Source organism: Rana temporaria, chromosome 7, assembly GCF_905171775.1.
Source record: "Rana temporaria chromosome 7, aRanTem1.1, whole genome shotgun sequence".
In the NCBI taxonomy this organism is placed as follows: Eukaryota; Metazoa; Chordata; class Amphibia; order Anura; family Ranidae; genus Rana; species Rana temporaria.
The window spans coordinates 74,296,425-74,317,659 of NC_053495.1; the positions used below are offsets into that span (position 1 = coordinate 74,296,425).

Below are 21,235 nucleotides of genomic sequence, written 5' to 3' on the forward strand. Positions count from 1 at the left end.
CCAACAATTGTGCTAGCTAAAGATTCAAGACTTTTGCTTCAATATTAGAACTCCTTTGTTCCCCTCCCCGCCCCCCAAAGGGACAGAAAAGCCCGGAGTAAAAGACAGAAAAAGAAATAACGCAGGGCTGGCATGACCAGGTGTTTGGGGACACAAAGGGTTAAGAGAGCTGGCTCATTAAAGGGGGTCCTATGACTAAGTAGCGTTGATCTGCTACGCAACGCGTCAGGTGAAGGAAAGTGCCGTCGGTGACGTCATCTCCGCTCGCGGCCGAGAGCGGAGATCTGCTTCTTTGTACACAAACACTCGCTGCATGCTGTTTTACTACTTGGTAAATGTGAGTGTAATATTTGTTTTAATTATTATATTAAATCTTGTTGAACATATTACACTATGGAGCTTGCATTTACTTTCATGTGAGTGGTCTGGAGTTTACCCTCTGGTGGACGTTTTGGAGTGACCCTGGATTAAGAGTGTACATTGCTGAAAACCATAATTACATCTAACAGGCTGGTTTAACCTGTTCTGAGGTGAGAGGCTGGAATTATCTTCACGTTTGGGTCTGCACTAACTACACTGGATTATCGTGCGGTGGATTGCAGCACTTACTTATATATTTAAAACACTATTTGCACTTTTTTGGAAGAGTTTGGACTCGCACTTTATTATAAGTCTTTTTGCACTTTTTCTTTGGAACTTTTCATCAAAGAGTTAAGATTGACTTGGAACACTTTAATTAATTTGAAATTAATAATTATATTATCATATTTTTTATTCATATTTTTTATGTATATATATATTTTATATATATATTTTTTTACTTGAACGTTATTTATTCACAAATATTGATGTTTTACCTTTCAACATTATTCATCACCCGGAATTTTTTATGGAAATTATCACTCACGTTATCACTGTTTGGTGACACTATTGGATTGTTATTAATGTATTGACTATCAATTATTATTTTTAGTCTTTATTTTTGCATTATTAATTTTCACTATTTCCACCTTGTTCATCTCATGTTAGATGCTTTGAAGGCATTGGAAAAAAGGAGTGAAACATTTATATTGGATGTAATGATCATTATCCATACGTTGCTGTGCGATATTTGGCATTATAGTTTTATTTTATTTTAACTGGCAAGCGCCTCTACCCACCCCCTTCTTTCATTAAAGGGGGTGACGCTGCTTGGAAGTTTTTCCCGGGCTGGGGGGTGCTATTTATGGGGTGGGCAGAGCTTAAGGAGAACAGCACACAAGGGAGATCAGGGGAAGGAGGCAGTTTTTGTCACTGCTCCTTCCATCAGCAATTATGGCACAGGTAGACAGGCTTTTGGCTAGGCTCAGGGCCAAGGCGGCAGAGCGGGGGCCCGAGTGGTTGGAGGCCAACGTGGGGGGCCTTGTGGAGGACCAGGCAGAGGGGTCACAAGAGGAGACCACGCCACGCGCTCGGCGGTCGCGGCCGCCGGTGCGCTAGTCGCCGGATCCATCCGGGCGAACACAGAGGCACACACGGAGCCCAATGGCAGACCCGTCGCCCCCACCGGCGAAGCAGTCGCAGCCTTCGGCTGGGGGGGAGTCCGGATGGCACCCTCAGGGACGGAGGAGTTCGGGGGCGGAGCCAACGGCCGCGATGGCACCCGGTCATCACCCTTGAGGAGGGGAGCGGAGAAAAGGCCGGTGACACCCAGCAATAGTGTAGGTCCCAGGGGACAGGCCTGGTGGGGGAGCAGCGGAGTTTTACAGCCGGTGGGCCGTCTATCCACGCGGCAGCGGTATCGGGGGGTCGGGAAGCCAGGAAGGGGATCGGCAGTCGGCAGGTTCTCGAGGCAGCTCGGGGCGGGGAGGCCAAGGCAGCAGCAGAGCAGCAGAGGGACGGCCCGGGCGTCCCCCGGGGTCCACGGCTTTCAGGTCACCATCGCCTGGAGGGCTACATACGCCGATCGGGGCGGCTGACGGTGATCGTTCAGAGGGAGAAGTGTCGGATGTCAAGGGAGAGGAGGACAGCGTGCAGCAACCGGCAATGGATGTAGCGGCTACGGCTGGTGGCGGGGTTCCCAAGCAGCCAGGTAAGCCAAACCCATTACCTAATGTTGATTTGTCTAATGCATTGTGTAGTTTGTTAGGGATGGGGCTAGGGGGTGCTAATGTGGTGGGTGCCGCGGAGGTTGCGCATGGGCCAGGGGCACCCGGGGCTGCGGGAGGGTTACCCGCTGCGTCAGGGGCACCGGGTCAGCTGCAAGACCTGCTTGGGGGGCTGCGGGACCAGTTACAGCATTTTGCTGGGGGTCCTGCGGTGCCACCGCAGGTGGCCCCATGGGTAGGGGGGTTAGGGCAAGTGGGGGGGACGCAGCTGCTTCCGCGGCGGTGGTGGTCGACCCCCTCGTCAGTGGGGCAGTGGCGGCCCCGGCAGACAGCACAGCGGGGGACAAAAGTAAGGAACAGTCAGCTTCAACCAGATCTGATATTGTTAGAATTGCGGAAGCGGCAAAATGTGAAGTCTATGTATGTTTTGAGGGCCCCCTAGGGGCGCATTTGAAGCAGGAGGTGAGGGACAAAATCGTAAAAGGTGAGTATGTGGAGATTTTTTCCTTGCTCCCACTTGAGAAATTTAAGGACATTAGCCTGTGGATGCGGCTTATGTCTTCGCCGCGGCACCAAACCAGTTTCTTCAGGGGGGGGCTGGGGGGTCTGCAGCCTTTTTTCGGGGGCAGTGGAGTGCTGAACCTTGGCCGGATTCGTGGAGGGAGGCAGGTTTTCTCCGGAACCTGGTACTACTGGAACTGTTTCCAGTAGTCTTGGCGATGGAATTGTGGGGGGAGGCGTGTCGCAACTTGAAGGTCAGACTCAATTGTGATAACATGGGGGTGGTGCAGGTCATCAACCGGGTCTTCCGCTTCATCTTTGCCGGTGGTCCGGTTGTTTAGACATTTGGTGCCAAGATGTTTGCAGTATAACATTTTTATGTACGCTGTGCACATACCGGGGGTTGAGAACACGCTCGCTATCTCGTTTCCAGTGGGTCAGGTTCAGGGAGTTGGGTCCCTCGGCAGAGCAGACCGGGGTACCTTGCCCGGCGTGGCTATGGGAGATAGCATTGGACTCGCCGAGTGGGCGGAGTGGTTAAATTTTTTACGGCTGGCGGACTCTGAGCTGGGGGGGAGGGGCTGAAGTCGGGTGGTTGGTGTTGTACTTCGTGTCTAGGCACATGGAGGATGGGGGGTCAGCTTCGTCCATTGATTGTAAGCTGGCGGGTCTGGCATTCCTTTTTAAATTACAGGGCCTGCAAGACTACACGAAAAGTTTTTGGGTGAAACAGGCGGTAAAGGGGTATCGTAAAAGTCATGCGCGTAAGGATTCGCGGAGGCAGTATCGTTTGCGGTGCTTCAGGCTATCTGTGGTAAGCTGGGGGAGGTGTGTTCGTTGGGATACGAGGTTAATTTGTTTACAGCGTTTTTTTCGGTGGCGTTTTTCGGGGCGTTCAGGTTGGGGGAGTTGGTGAGCCCTTCTAAAACGGTGGCGGGCGATTTTGGGGTTCAGGACGTGGGGGTGGAGGTTGACAGTATGGTTCTGATGTTGCGCCGGTCCAAAACGGACCAGGCAGGGAGGGGAGTCCGGGTGGTGCTATATGCCTTGCCGGGGTCGGTGGTGTGTCCGGTGAGAGCAGTTACGGAATTTATGGGTGTTCGCCCGGCAGGGTCAGGGGCATTTTTTGTACACAGGGATGGAACTTTCTTGTCCAGGTTTCAGTTTGTGTCAGTTTTTAGGAGATGTTTGGGCGCGGCGGGGTTTGACGGAAAACGTTTAGCTTCGCACTCCTTCCACATTGGGGCGGCCACAGAGGCTGCCCGGTGCGGGTTGGATGAGGCGACCGTGCGAAAAATAGGTCGATGGGAATCTAAAATATTCCGTTCCTATGTGCGCCCGCATTTGTTGATCGGGTAAGGGATGGTTAAGGGGTAAAACTGGAAGGTATGGTGGGGGCTATGTGTTACTTTTGTTGATTTGTGACTGTTTAAAATGGTGGATTGTTATATTCGTTACATGGCTGCTAATCTTTTATTTCAGATGACAGTCTTCCACGCCTCGTCTGGATCTTAGGGCATTCCTATGTTTTTTGGGGTGCCAAGAGAGCAAACGCCCGTCCGGATGGCAGGCAACTAGGCATTTCCAGGTGGGAGGCGTGTGTTAGGTGGTTGGGTTTCCCGGGGATGGTATGGAGCAGGGTGGTGCCGGAGGTCAGACACTATTCTCGTCTTGATCTTCCTCCAGACGTTTTGGTGCTGCATGTGGGGGGAAACAATCTGGGAGTCAGGCCAATAGCTGAGTTGATGCTTGCCATTAAGGTCGGATTTTATGTCCCTCCGCATGGCTTATCCGGGGTTGCTAGTGGTGTGGTCGGATATGGTGGTCAGGACAGCTTGGAGCATGCCTAGGTCGGTGGAGAGGTTAAACAAGGCCAGGATCAAGGTCAACCAAGTGGTGGGGAGGTTTGTGGCCCGTAACGGGGGCCTTGTCATCAGACACTCTGATTTGGAGGGGGATGTGGGTTTGTTTCACAGGAGGGACGGGGTACACCTGTTAGATGTTGGCATAGATTTGTGGGCGTTGGGTCTGGAGGACGGGATTCATAGGGCCCTGCGGGTGTGGGGTGGCCCTCAAGGTTAAGGGATTATTCTTTCAGGCTGTGGCGGTGTCATGTTGGTCTTTTATGGTCAAGTGAACAGTGATGACGGAAGTGTGGGGGGTCCAGCGGTGTTATGGCCCCTCTGTGTATTCCAGTGGAACGGTGTCCGCTGGAATATGGGTATTGGTTGCACTGCGGGAAAGGGGGTGTCTCCGAGCCTTTAAGGTTGGAGGCCTATGTATGGTAAAGGTCCCGCAGTGTAGTGGTGGTAATCTAAAATATTGGGGGTACCGTCAATGACCACATGGCTGTATTATGTTTGCTGTTTTAAAATGGCTGTTTGTAATAATTTGTTTCTATTTGAAGTTATTTAAAATGAATGTGAATTTGAATAATTAATTAGTTTTATGTTAATTTGTTAATAAAGAATATGGCTGCTATGGCCAAGTTTTTACTCCAACATCTGGTGTCGCCTCGTTTTTCTAAGGTATGGGTCAGGGGGTTTTTAACATGGGGGGCATTAGTACGGTATATAGCATGGGTTATCCAGACTACATGGGCTAAGAAAAGCCCGTAGTAAAAGACAGAAAAATAAATAATGCAGGGCTGGCATGACCAGGTGTTTGGGGACACAAAGGGTTGAGAAAGCTGGCTCAGTAAAGGGGGTGGCGCTGCTTGGAAGTTTTTCCCGGGCTGGGGGGTGCTATTTAAGGGGTGGGCGGAGCTTAAGGAGCACAGCACACGAGGGAGATCAGGGGAAGGAGGCAGTTTTTTCCCACCCACCCTCCCTTTTTTGTTTGTGTTTGTTCGTTTGTGTTCTTCTTTTTCAGATCACGGATTTGGGTCATCATAGCAGTGGTGTCATGTTGGACTCTGCTGGGGACGCACCTGATGCAAGGACGGACTCTGCTGGGGACGCACCTGATGCAAGGACGGACTCTGCTTGGGATGCACCTGATGCAAGGACAGACTCTGCTGGGGGTGCACCTGATGCAAGGACAGACTCTGCTGGGGACGCACCTGATGCAAGGACAGACTCTGCTGGGGAGGCACCTGATGCAAGGATGGACTCTGCTGGGGACGCACCTGATGCAAGGATGGACTGCTGGGGAGGCACCTGATGTAAGGACGGACTCTGCTGGGGAGGCACCTGATGCAATGACAGACTCTGCTGGGGAGGCACCTGATGCAATGACAGACTCTGCTGGGGAGGCACCTGATGCAAGGACGGACTGCTGGGGAGGCACCTGATGTAAGGACGGACTCTGCTGGAGAGACACCTGATGCAAGGACAGACTCTGCTGGGGAGGCACCTGATGCAAGGATGGACTCTGCTGGTGAGGCACCTGATGCAAGAACGGACTCTGCCGGGGAGGCACCTGATGCAAAAACGGACTCTGCTAGGGAGGCACTTGATGCAAGGACAGACTGCTGGGGGGGCATCTGGTGGCAGGCGACGTGGCAGGTGACACACTCAGGGCTTCCACTGATTCTGCATTATATACAGTGAGTTGAATTATTTAATTTTATATTACAATGTAATAATAGAAATAATGCGCTTCAATCATCCTGACACCATAACAACCATGGTGCTGGGATGATTGAAGCGCTAACCACAGATGTTTTGAAGTATCTTTATCTGCCGATGTTGTTAAACTTTCTGGAATACACACATTTCTATTGTGGTGTAGGATCTGGCTTCTTTCTTTCTTTCTTTCTCCTTCCCTCATTCATCTCGGACTCTAACCACACCCTTCTGAGCCACGCCTATTTAAGCCACGCCCACCATTGCACGTAAACAGCGGCACATTTTTCTATTAGGGTGTGGCGCGCCTACAAACGAATTTCCCGCCCCCTAATTATAGCAAGGCTCAGTTTACATGCAAAAAAGTGTCCCGTATTTTTTTTTTTGCAATGTTGGCAACTATTTTCTTAACTCATGTTTACAGCAAAGGTTTTAAGTAACACATAATTAGTCTGCTTTGAATTATTCTGTGTCTGCATTCATCTTTCTTTTATGGAATGTCTGAACCCAGGGTGTCAGGAGACTTGCAAGGTCAGGGCAACCATTGGGGTACAGTATCTTTAAGCAGCCCTCACAGGGGTAGCATTACATAATTGACATTGTGTATTGTTGCTGTATTACTATTGCTAAAATACCATAACGTAAAGGATGAGTTTGCAATAAATGCACTTTTTTTTCAAGTACAAAGCTACAAGTCCCAACATTCCTCTGCCTGTGGCAGCCATGCTTGTAACTATCAGCCTTGCAATGCCTCATGGGACTTGTAGTTTTGCAACAGCTGGAGGGCCGCCAGTTTGACACCTGTGCTGTATAGCACTGCACCAGCAATCAACGGTACCATGCAGGTCTCTTGCACACTGTCAGTGTATCTGTTTGCCTATACATCCCATACAGGTAAGCCGATACTTCCTGACAGGAAGACTATGAACTACTACAGTACTCCACAGTACCGTGGTAGTTCATTGAGAACTACAAGCCAACAGCTTATAAAGATGATGGGGCTTGTAGTTCATTCAGACATAAATGATGCAGCCGTGTGGGCCGCAATGTTTTCAAAAAGAAACAGCTAGTGGAAGGAAGAGCAGCAGGTGGCAGCTGCAACACTGGGAACATGTTACAAGGGAGGCCCAGAGTGACAGGACAGAAGGGAGGGATAACGCAGGGCCGGGCATGACTGGAGTGGAGGATGGTCAACAGGGGGTTAACAAGGAAGGAGGTGTTTTCAGGGGAGTGGTCGTAGGACATTGTGAGACGGGGGAGGAGCCCTATATATATGGGGGCGGAGGGCGCACGTGGCACAGTGCGGGAAGACTTTACACAGGGAGGCAGGTTTTCCCACCCACCCTCCCCGTTTGTTGTTCTGTGTTTGGTGTTGTGCGTTTGGTTTCTTTTCTTTCAGGTCGGTCAAAGGGTTGTCGTGACAGCTGTGGCGGTGTCCTTGGTCTTTGATGGTGACATTTAACCACTTCCAGACCTGCGCACGACGATGTACGTCCTATTTTTAAAGACGGATATCTCGGTAACGGCAGCAGCTGCTGTCACAACCGAGGTATCCATCTTTAGTGTGCGCGGTCTGGAATCCGATAATGACGGTCTCCGCGGCGGATTCACCGCGAGATCGCCGTTATCGGTGGCGGGAGAGGGGCCCCCCCCCCTCCCGCCGCTCTCCCGCGCCCTCCGCCACTTACCGGAGCCGTCGGTAGCGGCGGAGGCGATCGGATGCTGTCGGCTGGTGAGCGGGGACGAGACTGAAGGAAAAATCTCCTTCGCCCGTCCCCATAGCTCGGCTGGGCGGAAGTGACGTCAAAACGTCAGTCCCGCCCAGCCTCTTAAAGAGACAAATTTTTTTTTTGGTCATTTGAAAAAATGACATTTTTTTTTTTTTTTTTCTATTTTTTGCATTTAAGCCCAAATATGAGATCTGAGGTCTTTTTGACCCCAGATCTCATATTTAAGAGGACCTGTCATGCTTTTTTCTATTACAAGGGATGTTTACATTCCTTGTAATAGGAATAAAAGTGATATTTTTTTTTTTTTTTTTTTCCAGTGTTAAAAATTCTAAAATAAATAAAAATAAATGCGAAAAGCAAAAAAAAATTTTTTTAAAGCGCCCCGTCCCGACGAGCTCGCGCGTAGAAGCGAACGCATACGCGAGTAGCGCCGACATATGAAAACGGTATTCAAACCACACAAGTGAGGTATCGCCGCGATCGTTAGAGCGAGAGCAATAATTTTAGCCTTAGGCCTACTCTGTAACTCAAAAAATGCAACCTGTAGAATTTTTTAAACGTCGCCTATCAAGATTTTTAAGGGTAAAAGTTTGACGCCATGCCACGAGCGGGCGCAATTTTTAAGCGTGACATGTTGGGCATCATTTTACTCGGCGTAACATTATCTTTCAAAATATATAAAACAATTGGGCCAAATTTATTGTTGTCTTATTTTTTAATTCAAAAAAGTGAATTTTTTCCAAAAAAAGTGCGCTTGTAAGACCGCTGCGCAAATACGGTGTGACAAAAAGTATTGGAATGACCACTATTTTATTCTCTAGGGTGTTAGAAAAAAAAATATATAATGTTTGGGGGTTTTAAGTAATTTTCTAGCAGAAAAAAATGTTTTAGTCTTGCAAACACCGAATCTGAAAAACACCTAAGGTCTGGAAGTGGTTAACAGATGGAATGGAAATGGTTGGGGGCTCATCGGTGGGATGGGCCCCTTATGGGGTTATTTCAGTGAAACGGTGTCCGCTGTAATACAGTTACGGTGCACTGCGGGTTAAAAGGGGGTGTCTCCGAGCTGGAGTCGGCTGGAGGCCGGGTATGGTAATGGTACCGCAGTGTGGTGGTGGAAGGAAAAAGGTTAATGGGGGTTACTGTCAAAGACCAATTAGACTGGTGTTAATAATAAAAGTTGTTTGGTAAAATATTGTTAATGAATAAAGTTTTAGAATTATTTGAAATTATTTAAATTTGGTTAAATATTTAATTTGTGGTTATAAATAAAAATGGCTGTGGCCAATTTTACTCCAATTTCTGTGTCGCTCTCGTTAATGGGAAAAGGTTGGGAGGTTAAACTAAAGGCGGAGAGTAAAAGGGTCAGGTGAAGGTTGGGCTAAAACTGGGTGGAACATGTAACATGTTCCCAAAGGTAAAATTATCCTTTATCAACAATAATGTAAGTCAAAATGTGCAAATCAGTGTGAAATACCATTAATAAGTGTAAGATATTTAAAAAAAGTACAGAAGATAAAAGGAAAAAAATGAGACACGCACCTTATAATGACTATAATTCCATCAAAGACGTTATATGGATTTCTGAGATAGTCGAAAAATCCAAATGCTGAAAGTTTGAGCATCATTTCCAGAGCAAACATGCTGGTGAACACAATGTTACTTATCTCCAGAATGTTAGTGAGTTCTTCAGGCTGTAGAGAGACAAAATGTGACAGCAATCAGGAATAAAGAACTTGTTTCAGAACTAGATGTACACTGTTTATTTCTGTGTAATTACAATGCATTCCTTTTTTAAATAATTTGTGACTATTATGTTGCTTTGTTCTGTATGGTATGCACTACATCAGGGGTCAGCAACCTGTAGATCGCGATCTGGACAGGTGACTGGTAGATCACGCATACCTCCCAACTTTTTAAGATGAGAATGAGGGACACTTATTAGTGTAGTAGATACTTATCCAGACTGATCTAATCTATTAGGGGACAGCTGTCTGCTGCAGCAGCAGCGTGTTTTTTTTCACCCCCCTCTTTCTCTCTTGACACACAGACTCTCAGAACTGCTTGTTTGTAAATTCCCTATTGGACGTTGTCTGTAAACTCCCTATTGGAAGCATCAGCAAAGAACTGTGGCGGAGGAGATAAAAAGACAGAGAAACTAGGCAGAGCCTCTTTGTGCCTGCACCCCATCAGGAGAGCATCTCCTGCACTGTGTGTGTGTGTGTGTGATCGCGGCCTACCAAGGGGCACACAGCCTGCAACTCCAGCCCAGAGAAACAGATTGTTCATGCAGTTCCAGCCCAGAGGAACAGACTGTTCATGCTAAAGAAGGACACCCTGCAACAGCTCAAGGACTGAATGCCACTGCCACACACCTGCATCTAAGATCATTTGATCGCTCAGGGGAGGACCGCTGACTGTGTACAGGATTTGGTGAGGGGGTTTGCCCAGGAACCTTTAATGCTTTTCATAGAATACCACATCCAAATATTGTCCACAGAGCTCCTACATTGCTGGTGAATATAATAAAACGCAAAGCTTTGCCTCCAGGACATTACCGTGGGGACACATCACGGGTATAGATATTATTTCACTGGGTGTGTACTAGAGGTATCGTAGGCCGGCCTGGGGTTCCCCTTTAGCCACAGCATCCCACCCACACCAAAAGTTATTGGGCAGTCTATTTAATCTGTACATATTGTTACCTATTGCTTTCGTTGTTTGCATAGTGTTCCGGACTGTTTTCTTTAAACTGTTTCAACCAAGTCCTGGGTACTTACACAGGTCTTGGCTGACTAATGTTAACCTAAACTACAAGAAGAACTGTGTTGTCTATTCCTGCTGACTTAAATGATCATTTAGCATATTTTATCTAAATTGGGGAGTGAGCTGAAATGTGTAAAAAAAACTTGCTGTGTGATGTATTTAAGAAAAAATTGGGAATAAAACGGTACAATTGATGTTAATATTAATGACCAGAATATAAGTTTAAAGTTTAGAATTTCAAATTTAAAGTTTAAAAAGTTTAGGGGGGGGGTTATATAGGATAACCTATATGAAACTACAATGAGGCTACCGTTACCAATCTAGAAACCAGCATAATTTGTACATAAAATTAAGGTGTTAGAATAACTGTACATTAAAAATATTGTACAATAAAATATTACAATTATTAAAATGGTGGAAATTTGGAGATTATATTTACTTGGAAGAAAAATGTTTGTGAATTTATTTGGGGGTTTACCATTTAGTCATCTCAAAAGTTTGTTAGGAAACACTTCAGGTCTACGTCTATGTTCAACCCTGCTGGTTGAAGTGTATCTAATTGGAAAATCCATTTAGTTTTGTTCTGGGAAATTTTTATTCTTTTATTTTCTCCTCTCCAGTGACCTTTTATTTTGTGGTGGAAAGAATATTGCGCTCATTCAGCGGGTATCAAGCAAGCAACTATAAGTGTTATACTACACAAAAAGACATATGGAATAAAAAAAGCTGCGCTAATACAGTGAAAAATATATAGAGATAACCTATATATAGAAATAAGAATAATTAAATAATAAGTGCTGAACTTATATAAGACACTCTCAATATAGGAAAGGAGAGTGACTATATATACATATAGGGCCAGATTCTTAAAGACTTATGATGGGCGTATCAGTAGATACACCGTCGTAAGTCCGAATCCGCGCCGTCGCAACTTTAAGCGTATGCTCAAACTGAGATACGCTTAAATGTTGCTAAGATACGGCCGGCGTAAGTCTCCTACACCGTCGTATCTTAACTGCGTATTTACGCTGGCAGCTAGGGGCGTGTACGCTTATTTACGCCTAGAATATGTAAATCAGCTAGGTACGCCTATTCACGAATGTACGCCTGGCCATCGCAGTAAAGATACGCCGTTTACGTAAGGGGTTTTCAGGCGTAAAGATAAACCACCAAAAACATGACGCAGCCAATGCTAAGTATGGACGTCGGACCGCGTCAAATTTTTCTAATTTTACTTCGTTTGCGTAACTCGTCCGTGAATGGAGCTGGCCGTAATTTACGCTCACGTCGAAAGCATGACGATTTGCCAACGTCATTTGGAGCATGCGCACTGGGATCCGTCCACGGACGGCGCATGCGCCGTTCGAAACGTCATTTACGTGGGGTCACAGTTAATATACATAAAACACGCCCACAGCTTCAACATTTGAATTAGGCGGGCTTACGCCGGCCCTAATACGCTACGCCGCCGTAACTTTGGCGGCAAAATCTTTGAAAATACCATACTCGCCTCTCAAAGTTATGGCGGCGTAGTGTATAGGAGATACGCTACGCCCGCATAAAGGTACATGAATCCCCATAGAGTGTATAAAGTGACCCAGTGACAAGTGAAATCACTCAAAGTCCAAATGATAAATGATCAATGTACATAAAGTCAATGCATATAAATCCAAATGAATATGTTCAAACTTCAATCTCCAAGTGAAAAGAAATCCACAGCATCTAAAAACGTGAGGATAGGAAAGCACCTCCACCTTAAGAAATTACTGTCTCTTACCAGCTAAAAACGATCTCTTTTTAAGGAGATCAAAATCGCATATAAGGTGGCAGCTTCCAAACAAATCTCCACCAGGAAAAGCCTCAATATAAGGTAGCCTCATTCAGTACATATTGAGATATGCCATATAAGAGAAAAAAGCCTGCATAGTGTAAAATCCAAGGTACATTTATTATAAAACTTAAAAATGCACACTTACAATGATTTCCAGTGCTAAAAGCATAAATATATCGAGCCGGCCGGCTCCTCAATCTGCCTGCCCATGTCTTCCGGGTTCAGCTGGTGACGCGGTGACGTCAGAGTGTCGCTTGCCCAACGTTTCGTCTCAAAGGGGACGTGGTCACGACGTAAAATGACGTAAATGGCGTAAAAAGTCATAAATGTTGGATCCCTTCTGTGGTAGTCTCTAAAATGTCTCGAGACACTATGCTCATTAAAACCTTTTTTGATGTTATGTGTTCTCTGATTCTGAAAAACAGCTGCCTTGTTGTTCTTCCCACATATTGTTTGTGGCATGGGCATTCTATAACGTAAGTAACGTGAGTGCTACTGCAGGTTATTAATAGTGATGGACAAACATTCGACGGGACGGTTCGTGAACACTAACCGCAAACTTTCGCAAATGTCCGCGAACCGCAAGTTCGCGGCGGGCCCCATTGACGTTAATGGCAGGCGAATATTAAAAACCTGCAGGTCATATTTGCAGCCACAAAATACTTACTAGCTGTGAACAAATAGTCCCATAACATGGACACTGACACACCAGAAGTATGAAGTGAAAAACCGGATACATAAGTAAGTGCCAGCCATTACAAGCCCCAAATATTAGCCGACAGGCATTCACCTGACAGCAAACAACTTTGTATTCTGTGGCTGGAGGTACATTAAGCTATTCACCGGATACAGAAGTAAATGTCGGCCATTACAGGCCCCAAAAATTAGCCCACGGCCGCAGGCATTCTGTCAGGGTCCCAGCTCTGCTGGCCTCCGTGCGGCGTGCATGCGCGGTAGATCTGCTTTCCGGCGCATACCTGGGCACCTTAGGCATGTGCGTGTGCGCGGTGCCGCGGCCCGGCGCGTGCATTAGCGCGCACCTTTTCGGGACCAATCAGAGGCATGACCGCCCTATTTAAACCAGCCCCTGTCTGTAGACAGGTTGCTGGTTAATCATTAGCTTGTAGGTGTTCCTGTTGCTGTTCCTCTGTGCCTTTGACCCGGAATTCCTCCCGACTCAGCTCTCTCCCGTAACTTGACCTTGGCTTGCTTCTGACTTCGCTGCTTTCTCCTGACCTCGACCTTTGGCCTGTGACCCGGATCTGCTGCTGTCTCCTGCTCCTGAACCTTGGCTTGCATCCCGGACTTGTCTCTGCCTGTTCCCTGAACTTGAACTGTACCCGCATTCCGGTCCTGTCTCCATCTGTCTCCTGTTTCCGGCTGCTGCCCTGCAGGATCTGCCGCTGCCTACTACAGCCACCATCAAGTTCTGCTATCCCGCTGGCACCGGTACCTCCTTGTGCTTCTGCCTCCTGTCTCAAATCCAGGGGGTGGGCGTGCTGGGTCGTAAAGGTGAGCCGCCCTGAGCATTTCGGTCTCGGTGAGTACTTGAGTCCTGATACATTCACCTGACAGCAAACAACCTTGTATTCTGTGGCTGGTGGTACATTAGGCATTGTTACAGCACTGGTGAATGGAGTGAACCACAACTGGGGTTAGCAAGGAATTCAATGCGATTCTTTATGCAACAACTCAGTATTAGGGCCCAGGCGTCACTCCTCACAACAGGCGTTTGGGGGGTCTATACATCATCTCTGTGTCACATAAAGAAAAGCTACTAATCATGGACGCATTACAACATGCGACCAAGGCTTAGCGTTTAAAATTAGTTCAAGGTCAATATCCCAATACACCACTACATGCAGGTGATTATCAGTAAGGGACACCAGGCGTCACTCCTAGCAACAGGAGTTTGGGGGTTCTCTACATCATGTCAACCATAGCATGTAGAGATGTATTTAGGCCACTAGGGGAGATGTTATGAAATAGCATCAACCCCTAGCATAGAAAAGTTAGAGCGAACATGTTCAACAATTAGGACAAGGCCTATAAGTATTTTATACTTCTGTCAAGCACGTAGTAAATTGTATTTGTAATAACAAGTATTAATTGCATACGAGAGATAGTTTAGCTCTGGTACTTTTGAGGATACACGTATAATACACAAGTTGTACTGGCAACTAATAGAAGTGTATGAGAGGCAATATAGCTCAGGTACTTTGAGAGTACATATAGTATTTGTAATAACAAGTATTAATTGCGTATGAGAGGCAATATAGCTCAGATACTTTGAGAGTACATATAGGGGGTCATTTACTAAAGACAAATCCACTTTGCACTACAAGTACACTGAAAGTGCACTTGGAAGTGCAGTCACTGTAGATCTGAGGGGAAGATCTGAAATGAGGGGAAGCACTGCTGATTTTATCATCCAATCATGTGGATGCTAAAATGCTGTTTTTAATTTTCCTTGCATGTCTCCCTCAAATCTACAGCGACTGCACATTCAAGTACACTTGCAGTGCACTTGTAGTGCAAAGTGGATTTTCAATTAGTAAATAACCCCCATAGTATTTGTAGTAACAAGTATTAATTGCATATGAGAGGCAATATAGCTCAGGTACTTTGAGAGTACATATAGTATTTGTAGTAACAAGTATTAATTGCGTATGAGAGGCAATATAGCTCAGGTACTTTGAGAGTACATATAGTATTAGCCCACGGCCACAGGCGTTTACCTGACAGCAAACAACTTTGTATTCCGTGGCTGGTGGTCCAATAGGCATTCACCAGATACAGAAGTAAGTGTCGGCCATTACAGGCCCCAAAAATTAGCCCACAGCCACAGGCATTCACCGGACAGCAAACAACTTTGTATTCTGTGGCTGGTGGTACATTAGGCATTCACTGGATACAGAAATAAGTGTCGGCCATTACAGGCCCCAAAAATTAGCCCACGGCCACAAGCGTTCACCGGACAGCAAACAACTTTGTATTCTGTGGCTGGTGGTACATTAGGCATTCAGCGTTATATACCTTCCCTGCCCTTGTTTGCTAGACCACGTGTCTGTGGTCAGATATATCTTGGCACCGACACTGTGTGCCAGAGATATATTCACTTGCCGCTGAACATGGCCATATAGCTCTGGGATGCCCTTCTGTGTAAAAAAATTCCTTCCTGGGACCTTCCATTGGGGTGTTCCAATGGGCACAAATTTTCGAAAGGCCTCCGAGTCTATCAGTTAATCTGGTAGTAGTCGGTGGGCTATCAGTTCCGACAAGCCAGCGGTCAACCGTTGGGCAAGAGGGTTATCCGGCGTCATCGTTTTTTTACGATCTTTTGCAGAAAAACGTGAGGAAGGCATGATGGAATGTGGCGTGGAGGACAATTGTGAGCATAGAGGGGAAGGAGAAGGAGAAGAGGCTGGAAGGTGAGAGCCTGAGTGTGGCTTTTTGGGTTCTGATGGCGTTGCTCCCACTGAGCTCAGTGATGGGAGGCCAGGTGCCTTCTTAACCACTTAAGCCCCGGACCAATATGCAGCCTAAAGACCCAAGGTGTTTTTACAGTTCGGGACTGCGTCGCTTTAACAGACAATTGCGCGGTCGTGCGACGTGGCTCCCAAACAAAATTGGCGTCCTTTTTTCCCCACAAATAGAGCTTTCTTTTGGTGGTATTTGATCACATCTGCGGTTTTTAGTTTTTGCGCTATAAACAAAAATAGAGCGACAATTTTGAAAAAAAAGCAATATTTTTTACTTTTTGCTGTAATAAATATCCCCCAAAAACATATATAAAAACATTTTTTTTCCTCAGTTTAGGCCGATACGTATTCTTCTACCTATTTTTAGTAAAAAAAATCGCAATAAGCGTTTATCGATTGGTTTGCGCAAAATTTATAGTGTTTACAAAATAGGGGATAGTTTTATTGCATTTTTATTTTTTATTTTTTTTTTACTACTAATGGCGGCGATCAGCAATTTTTTTCGTGACTGCGACATTATGGCGGACACTTCGGACAATTTTGACACATTTTTGGGACCATTGTCATTTTCACAGCAAAAAATGCATTTAAATTGCATTCTTTATTGTGAAAATGACAGTTGCAGTTTGGGAGTTAACCACAGGTGGCGCTGTAGGAGTTAGGGTGCACCTAGTATGTGTTTACAACTGTTTGGGGGTGTGGCTGTAGGAATGACGTCATCGATCGTGTCTTCCCTATAAAGGGAATGACGCGATCGATGCGCCGCCATAGTGAAGGACGGGGAAGCCGTGTTTACACACGGCTCTCCTCGTTCTTCAGCTCCGGGGAGCGATCGCGACGGAGCGGCTATAAACAAATAGCCGCGCCGTGGTCCCGGATCGCTCCCCGAGCGGACCCGACCTCCGCATGTAGCGGGGGGGGTCCCGATCGGACCCCCCACCCGCTAATAGGCGAGGACGTACGTGTACGCCCATGTGCCTGTACGTGCCATATTGTGGACGTATATGTACATGCGGGGGTCGGGAAGTGGTTAAAGCGGTCGTCCCTAGGTGAGTGTTGGGCTTACCGCGACTTATGCATTGAATGCAAAGGCTGCAGATGGCAACACTATTGTCTCCAGCAGACACGTTAAAAAAGCCCACACTGCGGAGCCATGGGCCGGCGTCCTGGGAGCCCCAGATGTGACCGTACATGGTTTATGGCTCGCTCCTGATACATTATGAGTCTGGTTTGTTCCTCCTGTGCAATGTAATTTCGGCCTGCTTCTCCTCCCTATCTGCTGGTCCATCTCTCCCTCTGAACTCCCCTCCTCTTCCTCTCTTGTGGGCACCCACGTGATGTCTGTGGACACGTCATCATCAACGTCACCTTCCCCATCACTAAAAATCGAGAGCTCGGAGTAGGCAGCAACAGGGGGCACCAACCACCTTGGGCTGATCTGAGTACTGTCGTCAGACTGCTGAGTGCCGGCTGATGCTACCTCCTCTTCCTGATCCAATGCCAAGAATGGCTACGCATCCGAAATGTCTTCTGATGGATCGGAAAATAATTCCTGTTACTCAAGGGTATATGGTGGTGGTGTTGGTGGCGAGCCACTCAACCAAGTCTGGTGCGTCCTTTGACGTAATCGAACAAACATTGTGCCACTTCCCACTTTGGCTCCGGCCTGGTGCTCCTGCCCTACCACCCCTGCGGAAGGGCCTGCCTCTTCCTCTGCCTGTCATTTTTTAAATGACCCTGTGACAACAAAAGTCTTTAGAGAAGCGGAGTATATGTGGAAGAAGGTATATAACAAAATCTGTCATTTTGGGGGGCCACTGGTTTATCGCACCAGTTATGAAACTTTTTTCAGGAATTTTTTTTAATGTGTGTAGCAGAGGTAACGCAGCGAAAGGGGCAAAAATTCAGCAGTAACCAAATACACCGCCAGTCACAATGCTGCACAATAGTGTTGAGCAGAATACGCCATAGTCGATTTTGCGATATATCACGAATATATAGCCGAATATTCGAGAAATATTCGCTAAATTCGAATATTCGTGATATTTTATCGAAATTTAATTTTTGCGAAATTTCGCTATTGCGAATGCGAAAATAATTGCGAAATTTTGACAACAGCGGAAGGAGCACTCTGATTGGCTCAGAATATTCGTGATATTTTGCACTCTGATTGGCTCAGAATATTCGTGATATTGTATCGAAATTTCGCAAAATGCGAATGCGATATTGATGGCGAAATTTCGACAACAGTGGAAGGAGCACTCTGATTGGCTCAGAATATTCGTGATATTTTGCATTCTGATTGGCTCAGAATATTCGTGATATTGTATCGAAATTTCGCAAAATGCGAATGCGATATTGATGGCGGAATTTCGACAACAGCGCTAGGAGCACTCTGATTGGCTCAGAATATTCGTGATATTGTATCGAAATTTCGCAAAATGCGAATGCGATATTGATTGCGGAATTTCGACAACTGCTGGCTCTGATGCAAAAGAAGGGCGGAGAAAATAATCGCGCAATATTCCTATTGCCGAATAATCGCAATGCGAATTTTCGGCAATATAAAATGATGGCTTCAGCTACTCGGCCCAAGCTCTCTAATCATACCAGCAATGCTTTTAGACGTCGATGGAGATCTCTAGGATGTGATCTGTTCTAAAAATAAAATTGAATCGAATATTCGGAATAGCGAATATTGACCGCGAAATTCGAAATATTCGCGAATACTCGAATATGCCATATTCGAGCCGAATATTCGCAATACGAATATTCGTGAGCAACACTACCGCACGATACAAATCCACTATAATGTAATTTCTATATTCAAAGGTATATTATAAGTGTATATTACACCTATATACTGCAGAGCAAGTAGCACACCTATACCAGTGCTTGAAAGGACTTTTGTGGACCTGTTAGGTAGCGATTTGTGTCGCTAAAGTCTGTCCCTGTTGGAAACGCCAACCTCTCCCTACACTGACAAAAAGTATATAAATGTATTACACACCTATGTACTGCACAGCAAGTAGCACACCTATACCAGTGTTTGAAAGGACTTTTGTGGACCTGTTAGGTACTGTAGAGATTTGTGTCTCTAAAGTCTGTCCCTGCTGGAAACACCAACCTCTCCCTACACTGAAAAAACGTATATTAATGTATTACACACTGTGACAGGAAGTCAGGTAAATCTGTCACAGACGGGAGATACATTTCTGCCTTGTTTAGACAATATACCAATTATTATCAGGTGTCGGCTGCAGAAGCAGCCAGAAAGATTTAAGGGCGTTAAAAAAACTTCAGCTGTTCAGAATGAGGCAATTTAGGCCTCTATAAGTAATCCAGAGGATTACTACTGAATGTTGCATCCTGAGGCTTTTTGAGTGAAGGAGAGCAGTGATCAGAAATATTTCTACAGAGGTGAGGTGCTGTTGATTTTTCTGTGTGATAAAAATCAAAAAGACTATTTGTTCTTCTGCTGTATGACCAGCAGTGTCTGCTTAGCAGTAGGCTGTGCCAGACTCCATAGATAAACTTATATATAATGCGCTAAATCAACTAATTGTGTAAAATATCAACACAAAAAAACTGAAGAAAAAAAATTTGCAATATATTATGAACAATGAATTCCACAGTTCATATAGTGATATATAGTTCCATTGATACTGAAATCATGGATCAGCTCAGCGACACACTCCCACACCACACATGCAGTGTGTATTGGGTTAATTCGACTTGATGATTGTAGCAATGTTATCACAGGAATCAACAATCATGTCAGAATGTGCTTTCCACAAGTTTTTCGATGCTCACCAGGTATATGCAGGGAGAAAGAAACCAACATAACATAATACTGCAAGGATAGAGGAAATGGTGTTCACAAGACAAATATATCACTCACGAATCCCCAGATAACATAAGGCTGCAACGATGTGTGTGCTGCTCAGTTTGTCAGGTTCCTCATTCGGCACATCCATGCTTCCCTTCACTCAAGCTCCTCCCCCACGCGTATCGTCACTAGTCACGTGACTTACTCATAGGTCAATGTGTGACTGAAGATAACTGAAGCCATAAATAGCCAATCACACACCCGCATGAGAGGAAAGGGACCAATGGGGGACACCTATGACTACATCATTGCCAGCAACAACACCAAGGCAGTAACAAATATATTGTAACAATAAATACATCCATATAATCATTTTAATCAATAGAACTGATAACTAAAAACACAGGTAAGAATAAACTTGATATATATTCTTATTTTATGCAATCCATGCTGCGCAGCTCTCAGCGTCTCTCATTAACATATTTACATATGCCGTTTTGTATCACATATAGGGGCTGTTATTGTGCGAGAAACACAAAAACTCTTAATGCTGTGTGTATCACACCAACACATGCAATCCCCTGTGCATATAGATCAACGTGAATATTAAAATATATAGATATAATAAAAATATATATGTATATAATACCCAATTACACACATGTATATAATAAGAATTATTGAAATATATATAATAAAAAATTTAACACAAAATTAAATTAATATTAAAATATATATAGAATGATTAATATTATCCACATTAAAATATTAAATCTATATATCCAGACCACAAAACCCAATCTCTTAATAGTTGATAAATTAATAATCAGAAATGAAACAATTTAGATCAAAATCAAAATCAGGCCATTAGGCGAAAGCGATCTCATCTCATGAATCCATCTGGATTCAGCCTTACTGATCTCTCTCACCTTATGGCTTCCTCTCCAATGGGGGCTATATTTCTGAATACCCCAAAATGTCATTCCTTTTGGGGTTTTTTTTGGTGGCATAGCTCAAAGTGACGAGAGACACTATGTTTTGGAAATGCCTTTTGAATATTCTGGACATGCTCTCTTAGACGTTTCCAGAGGGGGCGTTTGGTACGACCTATATATTGCAAAGAGCATGGACATTCCAGAACATACACGACACCTTCTGTTCTGCAGGTGATTAGATCTTCAATTGTATACTCCTTCTTGGTTACATTTGACAAAAAATGTGTGCATTTCTGACCATTGAAGTTAGTATTTTTACATGCAAAACACCTTTTACAGGGAAAAAATCCCTTTCCCTGAAAAAAGGTAAGTGCATTGTTCCTTATAGGTGGATCAGGAACATTTTTAGCTACTAAGTCCCTCAAAGTTGGAGCTTTACGGTATACTACCCTGGGATACATGGGTAGAATGCCCTGTAGTTGGCGATCAGCTTTTAATATTGGCCAGT

At 45.4% G+C, this 21,235-nt stretch overlaps 1 protein-coding gene across 1 annotated transcript in view; it reads right to left on the minus strand.

The window, feature by feature from the left end:
• The window catches only part of CACNA1I (calcium voltage-gated channel subunit alpha1 I), a 2,078,868-nt gene that overhangs the window by 1,242,243 nt on the left and 815,390 nt on the right, over positions 1-21,235 (minus strand). The window contains 1 exon segment of the mRNA XM_040359583.1: positions 9,427-9,578. Within this exon segment, the coding sequence (XP_040215517.1) occupies positions 9,427-9,578 (152 nt within the window).